The sequence below is a fragment of the Amblyomma maculatum genome, chromosome 1, assembly GCF_055883805.1.
Source record: "Amblyomma maculatum isolate TAMU_Amacu chromosome 1, ASM5588380v1, whole genome shotgun sequence".
NCBI classification, from domain to species: Eukaryota; Metazoa; Arthropoda; class Arachnida; order Ixodida; family Ixodidae; genus Amblyomma; species Amblyomma maculatum.
Genome location: NC_139344.1, coordinates 105,243,865 through 105,260,264, shown reverse-complemented (window position 1 = coordinate 105,260,264; position 16,400 = coordinate 105,243,865). Strand labels below are relative to the sequence as shown.

Genomic DNA, 16,400 nt, shown 5'->3' with positions numbered 1-16,400 from the left:
ATAGAGCGGCGCCGTCGAGTAAAGTTGCGCGGTCCCCTCGCTGAGGGCGCCGCTGACGTAGGGGTCGAGGCGCACGGGTTGCATGGGTACGAATGTCGGCGCGGGGCGGGAGCGCTGTTATTCGCTAGCGGGATAACTGTTCCTAAGCATGAGTCATGCATATTCAGCATATTTACTTGTAAGGCCGACATCCACTAAGCATAACAAGTGATCATGATACTTGTTTAGGCAATAACACCAACGCTATACGACATTTTATGTCAGGCAGTTTCAAGAAATTGCGCATGGCTCGAAAAACTGCAGGACTGCTCCGCTAGCACCAATGGCAATAGAAAAATTACAATGCTAGTCTATGCTGCAATAAAAAAGAATTTAAGAAGAAAGGCACCAGCATTTATTTACACATTTCACAACAGCAATTGTGCTTCAAGAGTACCATGTAGAAGTGGTGTGATGAATAGCTGCCACAAGTAGGGAAAAACGTTCACGGTGACTGCTGTCACTGATAGCGCTTCAGAAGCCAGCTTGATTTACAGATGATTGGAACAACTGCATCGCAGTATGCCATTGAGATCTGTAAGGAGAACAATTTTGGTATCAGCTGTTACTTTCAAGATTCAGCGCGTCATACAAACGTTTTATTTTTTTTAACTAGAAACACAAGGAAAGACAAATGTACGCGTTGCATCTTTCTGTTTCGATTACTCCAAAATAATAGTCACAATAAGCAAAGCTTGTGTTTTTATTTTTTTACAGAATTGCGCAGTTAGCGAAACAAAAAATACTGCGCTGGAGCACATGTAACATACCACACAGACGAGCTAACCAGGTAGGCAGTTCGCATCGCAGTCCAGAAAATACACGTGCACATTTAATATTATTATTACCTTACTGACGCGTAATAAACACACTTCCGGTGCTGTCATTATTTCTCACAGGCCTTAATGCGGTTGAGTGCAAGAAGGGAAACTAATATAGGTTTTGCAAGATTTGGTCTAACTCACTTTAAAGTAGTCATCTTCACAATAGGTCAATCTTGTGTTTCTATTTTATCACAAATTTTCGTAATTAGCGTATACTACAAAAAAAAAAACTTCGCAGGAGCACACTAACACACTACGCAGACGAGCTAAGCAGGAAAGCAATTAGCATTGCAGTCCAGAAAGCACAGGTGCGCATCTAACATTACTATTGCAGTATTGTCACGTAGTGGTGACGAGGTCGACGACACAAATGAAGGGTCGATGATTGCACTGAAGAAACTCTTTATTTGGGCTGACTTGCGCCCGCAAAAGAACTAAGCAACTCGGCGGCGGCGATAGCAACAAACGCGCTCGTCGGTCGTCGGACAAAGAATGCCCGTTACACTCGGCAACGCTCAATTTAAAGGCTGCACAGAACAATCTAGATAACGTCGCTAACAGCTACCAGCACGGGCTGGAACATTGTGGAAAGACACCCGAGTGGCCGGAACCTTCGAGACAGATCTCGGTGCGTCTTGCGCTACAACAAAACCTGATAAAGTTGTGACTCGCGACATCGAGCAGTAACAAACAAAGTTTACGGAACTGATACGTGGTCCAGAATCAGAGTGATAAGCTTTTATGCCGGCGGCTGTTCAAAAACAACAAATACTGTTTTGAAGGTTTCGCGGCATTACTCCCCCCTTAAAAAAACATCGCCTCGATGTTCCAAAACAAAGAAACTTAAACATCAACACTGCAAAGTTTAAACACCACAGATTATTTAACGCGCGTAATATGGCTTCAGTCGTACAACATGTACAATTTCTTGGCGTGCGCGTCGCCGTTGTGATGCCGACGTTCCGTCGGGAATAACTTCATAGTCCAGTGGTCCGACGCGGCGAAGGATTTTGTATGGCCCAAAGTATCGACGCAACAACTTTTCACTTAATCCGCGACGGCGAATTGGTGTCCAAACCCACACTTGGTCTCCTGGATTGTACTCTGCGTGGCGTCGTCGTAAATTGTATCGTCGGCTGTCGGTGTGCTGTTGGTCTTTAATACGCAGCCGTGCGAGTCGTCGGGCTTCCTCTGCACGCTGCAGGTAGGCGGCGACGTCAAGGTTGTCTTCGCTGGTTACGTGCGGCAGCATTGCGTCGAGCGTCGTCGTGGGCTCCCTGCCGTACACAAGCTTAAACGGGGTCGCTCTGGTCGTCTCCTGGACTGCCGTGTTATACGCGAAGATCACGTACGGCAAGATGGTGTCCCAGGTCTTGTGTTCAGCGTCGACGTACATAGCGATCATGTCCGCGATCGTTTTGTTCAGGCGCTCCGTGAGGCCATTGGTCTGGGGATGGTACGCAGTTGTTCGTCGATGGCTTGTGTAACTGTATTCCAGGATGGCTTGCGTCAACTCTGCCGTAAACGCCGTTCCCCTGTCCGTGATGAGCACTTCTGGGGCGCCGTGTCGCAAGAGAATTTGTTCGACAAAAAATTTGGCGACTTCTGCCGCGGTACCATTTGGTAGTGCTCTTGCTTCGGCGTAACGGGTAAGGTAGTCAGTGGCCACGATGATCCACTTGTTACCCATAGACGAAGATGGAAAGGGGCCGAGGAGATCCATCCCAATTTGCTGAAAGGGCAGGATTGGGGGCGGAATCGGGTTTAGTAGTCCTGCTGGTCTGATCGGTGGCGTCTTGCGTCGTTGGCACTCACGACACGTCTTCACGTAGTGGGCAACTTCGGCAGGCAGTCGCGGCCAGTAATACTTCTCTTGGATTCGACGCAACGTGCGCGCAAATCCGAGGTCGCCTGCTGTGGGCTCATCGTGCAACGCCTGCAGAATTTCTTGCCGAAGGGTTTTAGGCACTACGAGAAGCTGCGCGGTCTTGTTGGGTGCGAAGTTCTTCTTCATGAGGAGGCCATTGCTTAACGTGAAGGATGATAAATGTCGCCTGAACACACCCGGAGGGGAAGCGGTCTTTCCTTCCAAGTAATCGGCTAGCGCTTTCAGCTCAGGGTCTGATCGCTGTTGTTCTGCGAAATTGCTGGCGCTTACCGGTCCCAAAAAGGAGTCGTCATCATCATCCTTTGGGGGAGCATCGACGAGAGCGCGGGATAAGCAGTCTGCGTCGGAATGCTTTCGGCCCGACTTATAGACTACAGTCATGTCAAATTCTTGAAGTCGTAGGCTCCATCTGGCAAGGCGGCCGGAAGGATCTTTCAAATTAGCCAGCCAGCAGAGCGCGTGATGGTCGCTTACCACCTTGAATGGTCGGCCGTATAGGTATGGACGAAACTTAGAAGTGGCCCAGATGATTGCAAGGCACTCCTTCTCGGTCGTCGAGTAATTGGCTTCGGCTTTTGTGAGTGACCTGCTAGCGTAGGCGATTACTTTCTCCTGTCTGGCACTCTTCTGGACGAGAACGGCTCCTAGGCCCACACTGCTCGCGTCGGTGTGAATTTCGGTCTCGGTGTTTTCATCAAAGTGGCTAAGTACAGGAGGGCATTGCAGGCGGCGCTTGAGTTCGTCGAAGGCTTCTCCTTGCGGCGCTTCCCATTTAAAAGGTACGTCAGCCTTTGTAAGCTGCGTCAACGGTTCGGCGATCCGCGAAAAGTTTCTGACAAATCGTCGATAATAAGCGCACAGCCCAAGGAATCGGCGCACAGCTTTCTTGTCGGCAGGCGGTGGGAATTGTGCGATTGCAGCTGTTTTCTCCGGGTCTGGGCGAATACCGTCCTTGCTAACGATGTGACCTAGGAACCGGAGTTCTTCGTAGGCGAAGTGACACTTCTCTGCTTTTAGCATTAGTCCCGAGGACTTGATGGCTTCCAACACTGTCTGTAGTCGTTTTAGGTGGTCTTCAAAGTTTGACGAGAAGACAACAACGTCGTCCAAATATACCAAACAAATTTGCCACTTCAACCCTGCCAGGACTGTGTCCATTACTCGTTGAAACGTGGCTGGTGCGGAGCAGAGGCCAAATGGCATCACCTTGAACTCATAAAGGCCGTCCGGTGTGATGAATGCGGTCTTCTCGCGATCTCTTTCGTTGACCTCAATTTGCCAATATCCGCTCTTCAGGTCCATCGATGAGAAGTACCTTGCATTGCAGAGTCGGTCGAGAGTGTCGTCGATGCGGGGAAGCGGGTAGACATCCTTCTTCGTTATGCTATTCAAGCGGCGGTAATCAACGCAGAAGCGAAGTGTGCTGTCTTTCTTCTTGACCAAAACGACTGGTGCCGCCCAGGGGCTGTTCGATGGCTGGATTACGTCATCACGCAGCATTTCCTCAACTTGATCGCGAATGGCCTGCCGTTCTCGGGCCGATACACGATAAGGGCTTTGGCGCAGAGGTCGGGCGTGTTCGTCCGTTATAATGCGGTGCTTGGCCAGTGGTGTTTGTCGTACCTTCGATGATGACGAGAAGCACTCCCCGTAGCTTCGAAGAAGACTGAGAATCTGGTCTTTCCTGCTGTGGGTCAATGCCGGGTTGATGTCAAATTTGGGCTGACGGAATCGGTCCGGTGCGTCTTCCAGCGCTTGGTCGTGGAGGACGAATACATCGTTGAGGTCGGCTAATTCGTCGAGAAAAGCAATCGTCGTGCCCTTGTTGAGATGCCGGTATTCTTCGGTGAAGTTTGTTACCAGCACCTGAGCTTGACCTCTCCGGAATTTCGCGATGCCTCTTGCGATGCCGACACCTCGTTCTAAGAGCAATTGGATATTTCCTTCGACGATGCCTTCAGCGGTTTCGATGTTTGCGCTACCTACGCAGACTGCGATGCTTGATCGGGGCGGGACGGTCAATTCTTCATCGACGACGTTTAGAGCGATGTGTTGCATCGACGTCGTCGTAGCAGGAATGGCTTTGTCTGCAGAGAGCTTGATGAGCTTGGATCGCAGGTCGATGATAGCCCTGTGTTCATTTAGGAAGTCTATACCTAAAATCACGTCGCGGGAGCACTGCCTCAAGACCACAAAACTGGTGGGGTAAGTACGCCCATTTACGGTTATTCTTGCAGTGCATCGTCCCGATGGAGTAATCAGGTTGCCACCTGCGGTGCGAATCAGGGGGCATACCAAGCGGTGGTAACTTTTTTGAGCTGAGAGGCTAACGGTCCACTAATGACTGAATAGTCAGCTCCGGTGTCTACTAGGGCAGTGACTCTGCGACTGTTGATATCAACTTCAAGGTCACTTGTTCGCGTCCTCGCATTGCACGTGGGCCTTAGTGTCCGATCTCGGCTCCGTCGTTTCTTCAGGTCATGGCCGGGGCATACCGTTGTTACTTCGCTGGGCGGCGGTGTCTGCTTGCAGTCTGGTCGTGTTGTCGTCGATGACGTCGTGTGGAGCGGCAGTGAAATGGCTGCGTCGTCGTTAGTGGTCGTCGGCGGCGGAGGATGTTCGTCTTTTCGCCGTTGAGCAACCTCACCTCCAAAGGTTGCTCTGTTTAGTTTCCCCTGCGCGGGCTTGGGGACCTTCCGCGCATACTCTCATCATAGGTACGGCCTGGCGACACAAAGCGGGCCCTGTACGGCGATGGAGATCTGAACCGACGGCTTGGTGGCGCAATCTTACCGCTACGCAGGTAGTTGTCAATTTCTTGTGGTCGTTCACCTGGGCGTGGTCGTGGAGCGTCGACTGCAAATCCGCGGAGACCGATTCGTCGGTACGGGCAGTGGCGCAGAATGTGGCCGGCCTCACCGCAGTGGAAGCATAATGGCCGGTTGTTTGCAGTCCTCCAGGCGTCGCACTTTCTGGGGTTTGGGGGTCGTTGGTAGGCTTGGCGGGCGGGGGCCAAGGGGCGGTTTTCAGGAACAGGACGGTAGCGGCGAGGGCTGGGAAAGTCATCACGTCGGGGCGGAGGGCGACGTAATGCACCAGCGTAGTTCATCGCTGTTGCTTCTTGTGCTGGAACAGTCGCAGCCGTCGCTTCAGGAACGCCCAGCGCCTGCTGAACTTCTTCACGGACGACGTCCGTGAGTGTCGCCACCTGGGGTTGTTGCGATGATGGCAGCATTCGGCGGAGCTCCTCTCGCACGATCTCCCGGATTAGGTCCCGAAGGTTCTCTCCACTTGCAGATGTGCTGGGGTAGTGGCATGAGTAGTTTGGTTGAAGTGGTCGCTCGTAGTGGCGCATCCGGGTATCCAACGTCTTCTCGATGGTCGATGCTTCACTCTCAAATTCTTCCACAGTTTTCGGCGGGTTCCGGACAAGCCCCGCAAAAAGCGACTCTTTAATGCCTTGCATTAAGAATTTCACTCTGTCATTTTCGGTCATGTTAGGGTCGGCGCGGCGAAACAGGCGTTTCATCTCCTCTACGTAGGCCAGGACGGGCTCGTTTGGTAGTTGAATTCTTGATTGGAGGAGGGCCTGAGCTCTTTCTTTTCTGACAGAACTTGTAAAGGCTATCAAGAACTGTGCTTTGAATATCTCCCAATCCTTGAAAGAAGTCTCGTGATTTTCAAACCAAACTCGGGCATGTCCTTGAAGAACAATGTAGACCTGCCTGAGTTTCGCAGCGTCGTTCCAACCGTTGAATTCTGCCACACGGTCGAAAAGGTCCATCCAGTCACCCGCATCTTCATCCGATCGTCCATGGAAGCAGGGGGGCTCACGAGGTTGGACGAAAACAACCGGTGCTGTAGGCTGGGCCATTGTCAGCGTCGATGCCTTCCGAGATCGAATGGAGTCAGGCAGAAGACCGTGTTCGGGTTGTAGGCCTTGAAGTCGGCGGCTGGCTCGGTGACCTGTAGGCTGGTCTTCCAGGGCGTCAGGAACACGGCTTGGGTCTTCGCTTGAAGGATCAATACCCCGCACCTCCACCAGATGTCACGTAGTGGTGACGAGGTCGACGACACAAATGAAGGGTCGATGATTGCACTGAAGAAACTCTTTATTTGGGCTGACTTGCGCCCGCAAAAGAACTAAGCAACTCGGCGGCGGCGATAGCAACAAACGCGCTCGTCGGTCGTCGGACAAAGAATGCCCGTTACACTCGGCAACGCTCAATTTAAAGGCTGCACAGAACAATCTAGATAACGTCGCTAACAGCTACCAGCACGGGCTGGAACATTGTGGAAAGACACCCGAGTGGCCGGAACCTTCGAGACAGATCTCGGTGCGTCTTGCGCTACAACAAAACCTGATAAAGTTGTGACTCGCGACATCGAGCAGTAACAAACAAAGTTTACGGAACTGATACGTGGTCCAGAATCAGAGTGATAAGCTTGTATGCCGGCGGCTGTTCAAAAACAACAAATACTGTTTTGAAGGTTTCGCGGCAGTATTGACGCATAATAAACACATTAGGGCTGTCACTATTTTTTACAAGCTTCAAAGCATCTGAATACTACGCAGTGATCGCCGGAAGGACTGCAAAGCTGGCACTTACCAGTTGGTGCAATGCTGTATTCCTGCAGCACCCGAAGGCAGAGAAAAGTAGAAGCATGACCTTGCACACAGCAGAACAGTCCACGAAACAGCGTGACAGCGGCAGCGCGTGGCTATCCGGACCGCTTTGCAACACGGCGCACCCGGCACTCGCCTGGCGAAGGTGACCCTACGTCGCTGTCGTCTTCTCTCGGCAGCCAGCGGCGTAACTTGCCAACGGAGGAGGAGCGGCGGCGATGGCTGCGGAGCGCGGAGTTGACAGGCACAGAGTGTATAAAGGAGGCTATGACAGTGTAGTCCAGCTTGAATTGATGCCGTTGTTTTGGAAATTCTGTTTGTAGACCTGTGCAATATCCTAGCCTTTTTTTTGTTGGTTTTCTGGCTCTCAAATTTGTGAGGTCAATCTATATAACATATTGACCAATATGCAAGTAAATACGGTACTCGGAATGGTCAATGTGTGATATTGTTTTTCTAAGGGCTGACATCATTAAGCTGAAAAAAGTGAATCATTTGGCATTTTTTGACTTCAACTTGCTTTTCATGTGAACATTTGCATATCTCAAAATGAATAACCAACTTATTAATCAGTGCCATTTCTCCTACATTCAGCACTGGTCCGGTCATCTGTATGTCTTCTCTTGTGTCCCCATTTCTTTTGCGCTGCCCCTTTCTTTTCTACGGTAAGTACAGCATTCTGCTATGCATTTGCAGGAGGAGGGGGTGCATTTCATGCCTAGGAGACCCTGGCCGGTGTGCCTGGTGCCGGGAGACTCAAAGCTGCTTCCTGTTCTCCACGTACACTACCTCCTTTATGTATGGAGGCTGTCGGGAGTGGGTTGATGAGGACCATGGAAGCCCCAAGTGAGTATTCTGTATTTCACTTCTTGTGCGAGGAATAAAAGACTGTTTACAGCTGAAACCGTAACAGCAAAATAAAGCATATGGCACATGAAAACTTAAATATATTGCATGCAAAGAGACAGCTGAAAACTGTGTACCCCATAAATAAGCATTAGCATCAAAGCTACTCCCCTGTGGGTGTGGGATACAAGAAATCAGAAGGAGAGCGCAACATGGGGGGGAAAATGATGTTCTTCAGCAAGCTTCTCTCCTTGTGTGAGTGTAAATGTCTCTTTTATCTCTGCTGACCATGATTCACCCTGGTTTTTCCAAAAGTGTCAAATTTCTTTTGCCAGCGCTAACTTGCATTTGATGAGCTGACATGAGGGCTGATTCATACTGTTTTATTTTGAAGGTTAACCCTCTTCAGAGCTGAGAAACAGCAGTGGTCACTGGAAGCATTGACAAAATTTTGAGATAGGTCTTAACATTGAAACAGGATGTTGTCATATTTCAGTAGCGCATCAGTGGCATAACGGAGAACTCACTCTGCTTCTGTCATTCTATTTTTACTTACCACATGCATGATCGTATCCGAAAACACCATCAGATCTCCAATTTTAACCAGCACTGATTCAGGACTTCACCTGCAGGCCCTTAGCAGTTCTGCTGAAATGACAGCACTTACTTTTATCTTAGGAAACAAGCTGGTCACTTTCAATAATGAGCCTTTCGTTTTCTATCTGTTTGACGGTGGCTTTTTGTTGAGACACAAGGTTTTTTTTTTTGCAGGGATGAATATGGTAATGCTTGATGTAAGGTTTTAGGGAGGGTCAAAATCTATATTTACAACTGTTTTAACTTTGAGAGTGGCAGGCGCAGTATGAAGCATAAGTGGACAAACCAAAGGGGAAGGTCCAGAATAAATGCTCACACGAGTTCATTGCACATTTGTTATTGTATTGGGACAACTTTTTCCTCAATGCTGGCAAATTTTTAGTTCTAGCCTGGATAGATGGGAAGACATACTGTAGGCTCTTCTCATGCCGCATTCAGTGGTAACTGTCAAGTCAGCGCTGAGCCCTGGCAGGAACATGAGGCTGCAGTATTAGTTCCCCAATCTTTTCTTACCGGGGAAACTCTTTGCTTCTTGCTGGACTTTATGGTTTTGTTCTTAGCATGAAGGTTTCAATGCAGTTGAATGATTGTGAATGATGCCTTTCCATGCGTGGATGGTAGATGCCTATGGCAGGCAGTCTTTGCGTCAAGGAAGAGGTGCCAGTCAGCGGCAAAGTAGCACTTCTTCCAAGAAGGCCAATGGGGAGTGCACCGCGAGCTTGGGCTTAGGGGCATACCAGAGCGGCCACCAATTACAATTGCAGGCAGTGGCATCCGGATCCCCAACACAGGGGCACACAAGACCTACTGTACTACTGCATGCTGCAGTGCAGTGGTCAAGCTGCGCTTTGGGAGGAGTGAAGCTGCCATGACTGGAGGAAAGATTTTTGCTGGCTTAGCAGTCTCACGGGAGATGATTAGATTCTCCCAGTCGCTGCCGCAGTCATTCAACGTGGGGATGATGGGAAGCTTATAAGGATTGTTGGAAAATGTCTTGCACGATGACAATGATACATGTCACAACACTGAATGCCTCCTCCATTGTTTGTCAACTTGGCAGAAATACAGTAGCTAATTAGTCGTGGGCTCCAGCTTCCTTGGGGCAGGTTGCCGAAAAGCATTCATAAATAAGGACTGTGCACTCTGAACCTCTTTCCTTGATGGCCTCCACAGTCAATTCTCTCCCATCGACATCACCAGCCTGGCTTAGGTACAAGCTGTTATGTTCACTCACTTTCATTGTTAATAGGTGAAGTATGTATGCATTCTTCTCCCTGTGGACAGAAAAGAAAAGACACTTCCATCGCTGCAGCAGAATGTAAAGGAGGGCTCATCGCCATAGAGTCGTTTGTGTTGACACCTCAAGAGACAACGCAGGCAGTTTCTTCTGTAGGCAAGAGGCCAAGAGGCCATCAACCTCAGCATCCTGCATTGACATGTCAAATCACTAACTCATCATGAAATGCCATGTGCTACTTCCCTGCACTTCTTGCTTCCCAATATATTTAGAACGCTGCAATTCATTCAACACTTGAGTGCGTGCATTGCATGCTCTAGCTGCATTAACTGGGACCGCAAAGGACTTTAGTCATGGCAACCAGCTAAGAACAAAATTTCTATTCATAGTGGTATCTGGTTGCCAGAGACGTAGCAGAAACAATGCCCTAAGGAATGTATATGAACAGTATGAGGTTTATGACTAAAATTTTAGTAGTTGTGTTTTGGGAAACATAGATAATTGGAAATGCCTAACTCAAGGCTTTCTGATGGCAGTGCCTAGAGATTTTGAAATAAACATCAAAAGAAGATTCATAGAAATAATGAGAAAAGCGAGAGCATTCCCCAATTTTTTTTTAGCTAAAAGAGTGTCGCTCTGTCTCACACCATCACAGTGCAGTGTTCTTTTTTTTTTCAAGAGCCATACTCTGGTTTGGTTTCTGGAGTTTAACTCTTGTTCATAGATGAATGATGGCTTCCAGTATGCTGGCAAATGCAAATTCTCATGTGTTGGAAAATGTGACTTCATCTAGACAGTTCTGATTTTCATGAGATTCACTTCTCTTTCTTTTTTCTTTTTTGCTAATGGCAACATAGAAAAAAGTAATTATTTTTAGCATGGTGGTCTCAAATACCAACAAAAATGGCGTCGAGCCCCTGTCTGGACACACTACAATTTCAGTGCGATTTGCGTGATTCCGCTGCTTCTACTACGGATTCTTTTTTTATGACAGCAGTAGCAAAGAGGCTTAAGAGAACTTCATGATCTCTGACTTCAGCTCGGATGATCAATCAGTGAAATATCAGCACAGGACTTCAAATAGTGGCCTAAATAAAGGATACTTTTAATTTCAGCTTGCTCTTGAGCAGTTATGCATCCTCACTTTGTGCACCCGCTGTTATATTTGCTTTTGCTAGGGTTTCAGTAATCTGTGCCAAGGTTTCAGCAACAGGGAAAGCTTTGGCGTGTGAGGTAGCTCCTACAGAACTTCAACGAGTTCGAAGCTCTTTCAGCCACATCGAGGGGGGTTTCAGAGGACAGATCCTAGAGCAGCTTTTCAATTTTGATGGCAAACTGGAGTGCACTCTGCCACCCTCTGCAAAACGTGTAAAGTAAAAAAAGTTGAAAAACACAAACTCTGAAGCTGGGCCATGAGCACAAAAAGACCGAGGTAAAAACGGACGTTTTTATCAATTTAGCAATGTTGTTATGAGAATAGCGCATCTTCAAGATGGACTTCAATACATACCATGTTAGTTCTTTGGTAATTTGGTTTCTATGTGTTTTGTCAGTGCAATTGGGACGAAGGTTATACTAGACCCCATAGCAACTGCCGTGGGAACTCGGTGGGGACCACTGCCTCAAGAACAGCACAAAAAAAAAAAAAAAGTTTGCAGAATGGTGCACCAAATTTTTATACCTAAGGGACAGTGTAGCATATTTTCAATATGCTGAGGTATTTTATTTGTTATGCTGTTTTATTTTGGTGCGTCTCTCTATTAGTTCTTTCATGTTTTCTCGGCAGATAGGCAGAATGAGGTTTTTGTTTTCTTTATGTCATGTATGAAGTTAAGAAAAAAGTGTATGTTTTTTAAAGACCTTTTAAATAGCTGAATTTTGCGATACATTATAGCATAATCCTTTATTAAATTCATTACTTTAAATAAACATTTTCCCCACAACTCTCCACAGCCACCTGTTTCATACCCTTGGAATAGTTAATACCAAAAAAGAAAGACATATGCAAGCCATATTTCCAAAAGTAAGAAAAAGGGCATTGTATCACCTTTTGTATATTTGGAAACATTTTATTGGCATTTATTATTTAATTTCTACTTATTCAACATTGCATTTTTTTTTTTTTTCATGTCATGTGTAGTGTATAATATATATTATTTTGTATAACTCCTCCTTGTGCTGTTTAGGGAGGCTCTGTCTCTTTGTGATGATAGTCCTAAACATTCCTCCAGTTCTTTATACAGCACTTGGAAAAAAAAAAATTGCATTGACAAAACAGTATGAGGTTTCTAGCACTGACTTAGCATAGCAGTACATTTCTTGTTTATATTGGTGAAAACAGCATGCCATAGCCATGCAGTCATTACGAAAAGGTGCCTGTTCAGTGCTTCTGAGAACTGAAAAGTAGCAAAAGTGCAAAAGGGCACTTTGATTTATACGATGCATTTTATTATCAATTCTATGTTTAGCTCCAATTTATGTAAAGCTGTCCAGACCTTCAACTAGTTTGTGCGACAGCCGTCTTTTATGTGCCCCTGTGCCTTAGGGTGGATCAAACCTGTGGAAAGGTCAAGATTGCTCCCTAAAAAAGCATAAGCTGCCCATAAGTTTGAACCCCTTTCCTCCACCTCTTTATACATGCCAAACAAGGAATCGTCATGCTCAATTGCTAATGCCTTACATTGTTAGGATTAGCTAGGATTAGTGCTTTCAAATACTCATTTTGCCCACACCATGGAAGAGTGGAGTAAGTTGCCACCAAACCATATAGCTGATTTTTTTGATACATCGAATTCTTAATGACATTTATTTTTAGGATCATGTTTTAGTATGTTTGTATTTTATATTCTTAACAAATTTTAGTTTGCATTGGGGGATTTAATTTTGAAATTCAGACCAGGAGCAATAAAGAGGGCACAGCCAGCATGTGCTGCGCACAAGCAAGAGTACAAGTTATAAGAACGAGAGTTTATTACATGGAAAGCCACATTAAAAACACTGCAGTGGCCCCTAGACCTTGTTGCAACCCGCATCTCAGCCGCAGCACCCGAGAGCAGGGCCACAGCACTGCGCGCACAAGGCAAAAGCTACTCACGCATTTTCGGCTAAGTTAAGGGCACTTGTGGGCTTCACGGCCAACCAAAGGATTAAAGTGTGCGCGACACATCACGAGTAAGGATTAGGGATGCGCGGAGCACATCTCGACACAGGTCTCACGTCAATGGCTCAATGCGTGTCGCCACCGGCACTGGCCGGCGGTGATAAAGAACTGTGCCAAACCAGACCCTCCCGACTCAGAAGCGTCAGTGCCGCACTCCTTTCAGGCCTGGTCTCGAGCAAACTTACAAGGTGCGTGCAAGATGCGTACTTGCAAGATACGTGCGTTCATACAATTTTCATAACCCGCAGTCTCCTGGCTGAGGCCGGGGAACTCAGAGGGAAAAACATACGCACTTGCCTTCTACCCAAGCCAATGGCGCTCTCCCCATTCGCTTCTCACGAGTGAGGAAACAAGAGCCTAACATGTCACCAGGATGTGGCCCAATGGGGAGGCGAGATCAACACGTGAAGAATGGAATGGATGTTGAGTGGCAGCAGTTATCGGAGAAGCTCTCTTTGGAGGGGGTCAGCAGCATGACTGTTGACCCCTCCCTTTCGCAGTGACTCCACAGTAGTCTCTAGATAGCAAAACAGCAGCAGCGGGCCTTGTGTTTTGCATCACTCTGGCAGCACAATACCGACAGCGTTTACAGTTTTTATTTCAAGAACTGTGTTGGCTCGGCTTACTTGGACGTTCCATTTTTGATGCGTTGGTACTGAGAACATGTTTATGCTCCTCTTGCTTGGGCCTACTGTAAGGACCGGCAGTATTTTCTAAATACAATAAATAAAAATAAATTAGGCAAGGGCTTGGTGAGCCTCTTGTTAGGCTTGATCTTTTCACTGGTTAGCTCCTTTGTAACGCACAGGACTGTAGAGAAAGCGGCCTTTGTGCAAGCTGGTTAAGGATTTGGGCAGCTGTACATTATAGCTGCAAGTAAAAGTAGGTGATAAACTCTTTATTGAAATAAGAGATGATTAAACTTGAATGATGCCTGACAGGAGTCCTAGTGCTTGGTATGCTGACCTACATCTAGTTATGCTAATTATACAACTTTCTTCAGATTGTGTTATATCATGGGGAAAATGTGCATCGGTATTAGGAGATTGCAGTCAAGGGCTCAAAAGTTTTGATCCCCAGTAGTGGTTTTTTAATGTACACTGACATCACATAGCATGTGTGTCGACGTGGATGGGAAGAGTACCGGTCACCTCGGTCTCTGCAGTGTCGGACTGTCAAGCTGGTACCACGGCTAATATCAACCTCCAATAAAAGCAGTATCAAGGTGGGGACAAGCACTTGACTGTAACTGTCTATACTGAGTCATCCTACTGAATTTTATGACAGGCAGACTATCTGACGCTGGGCATCACATTATTTTTCATCTAGCCTGAAGTATGTTGCTGAAACTATTATTAGCGAGTTTGGTGAGCCTCTCAAAAGAAATAGGAATGCAGAAGCGATGTATCTCAAGCCAGAAAATGATTTACTAAACGAATTCAATGAAGCTGTTGGGCATCCGCAATCATCCAGTTGTCCTCCATATTGCACAGGTCGTGCGCTCTCTCTTGACCATGAAACTCACAAGTAGACTTACATGGACATTGATTGGGGATTTCAAGTGGCAGATCGAAGTACCCAAACTTCCAGAATAAAGGAGGTCGAATTAATGATGTTTGACTGAGTATATTTAGGAATAGTGACATTTTAGAGAGTAAAAAGCCCTCAAAGATGTACTTACTATCACAAACATTTTTTTTTAGTGTAGGCATTGTGTTGCCACTGTGTATTACTGTACTCAGTGTCAGCATTTTTTGGCAGTGGAGCAGAAGCTGTGGAACCAGAACATGCACTTTCTTTTTGTGCAGTGGAATATAGTCAAAGTATATAGTAATATGCATTATTTAACTTATGTCTGCCAGCTTACTTTCAAAAGCCAAGTTTCCTTGATTATAATGTATTCAGTAAGCATACCTTGTTACACGAAGCTTCCTTAGGTAACGCTAGAGACACAAGTAACCGAATGAAGCAGTTGTGCAAGGAGCAACACCGACCTATTTGACAGAATAATACAACTATTGACACTTCTCTCACTAGCCTTCTATTTCTAAAGAAAGCTGTTTCTATTTTGTATATGATAGCCGCTCTTACAATTTAAAAAAGAAAAGAGAGGCATTGCAGATCAGTTTGTACACTTTGCATCTCCGCAAAGAAAGTTAGACTTCCATTCAGCAACAAAGCGCTGACTTTCTCGTAGCATCAAATTGCAAGCCTTGTGCGAAGGACCTCTTAAGTTGTGGTGCCAACTGTTGATCCATGAGCAACTTTCAGTAGTGTAACTCCCCCCCCCTTTTTTATTTTTATAACTTGCAGGGGAGCTACATTTCCTGGTGCGCAGTGTCCCAATTGCTCAGCATTTAAAGATTGTGCTGGCTGCCTGCAAAAACTGGGATGTGGTTGGTGTGGAAATGACTACAATCCAAACAATGGAGTCTGTGTAGAGGGAGACTTCTCTGGACCTTATCTTGGTATGCTCCTGACCTCTTATTGCTATAAAATATCAAAGCGTTTAAATGGGCACAAATTTTAATCAATGAATAGACAGTTGCTGTTACCTGGTGGCATGCAGTTTTGTATAAATTCAGTGATTTGTAATGAATAACTCTCTCACCACCTGGCCCTTTTGCCACTGCAAGGGTCTATATTACTACTTTAAATGCATCCCCTCCTCCTGCAAATGCATAGCATAATGTTGTATTCACTGTAGAAAAGGAGCAGCACCAAAGAAACGGGGACACAAGAGAAGACATAGATGACCAGACAAGTTCTGAATGTAGGAAAAATGACATTGATAATAAATTAGTACCGGTTAGTTGGTTATTCATTTTGAGATATCCATATGCTCACAGGAAAAGCAAGTTCGTGTTCGTGTTAAATGATGTCAGCACGTCTAAAAAAAAATAATAACTCCTTGACCATTCTGAGTACTGTTATGCCTTCACATGGGATTTTGAAGTGGTTATATCCTGAGAGTTCGATGTAAGCAATAATTTGATATATCCAGGTTTGTTATATCCAGGATCAACAATAATAGTTATCTGTTACATATGAGCATTCATTGATCATATGTCTTGAAAATTCTTTAATAATCAAATGTCATACTAAAAATTGCACTTGTAACATGGATGTTAACTGATGCTTATTACCTGCTGACTAGTTTCTTGTAGCCTCATGAAAATGTG

General features: G+C 46.3%; 1 protein-coding gene across 3 annotated transcripts in view; it reads left to right on the top strand.

Moving 5' to 3' along the window:
- The window catches only part of Megf8 (multiple EGF like domains 8), a 211,678-nt gene that overhangs the window by 67,820 nt on the left and 127,458 nt on the right, over positions 1–16,400 (top strand). For all 3 annotated transcript variants that reach the window (XM_084588754.1, XM_084588753.1, XM_084588756.1), the window contains exons 13-14: positions 8,075–8,224; positions 15,532–15,686. In XM_084588754.1, the coding sequence (XP_084444880.1) occupies positions 8,075–8,224; positions 15,532–15,686 (305 nt within the window). The remainder of the gene's footprint in view (positions 1–8,074; positions 8,225–15,531; positions 15,687–16,400) is intronic.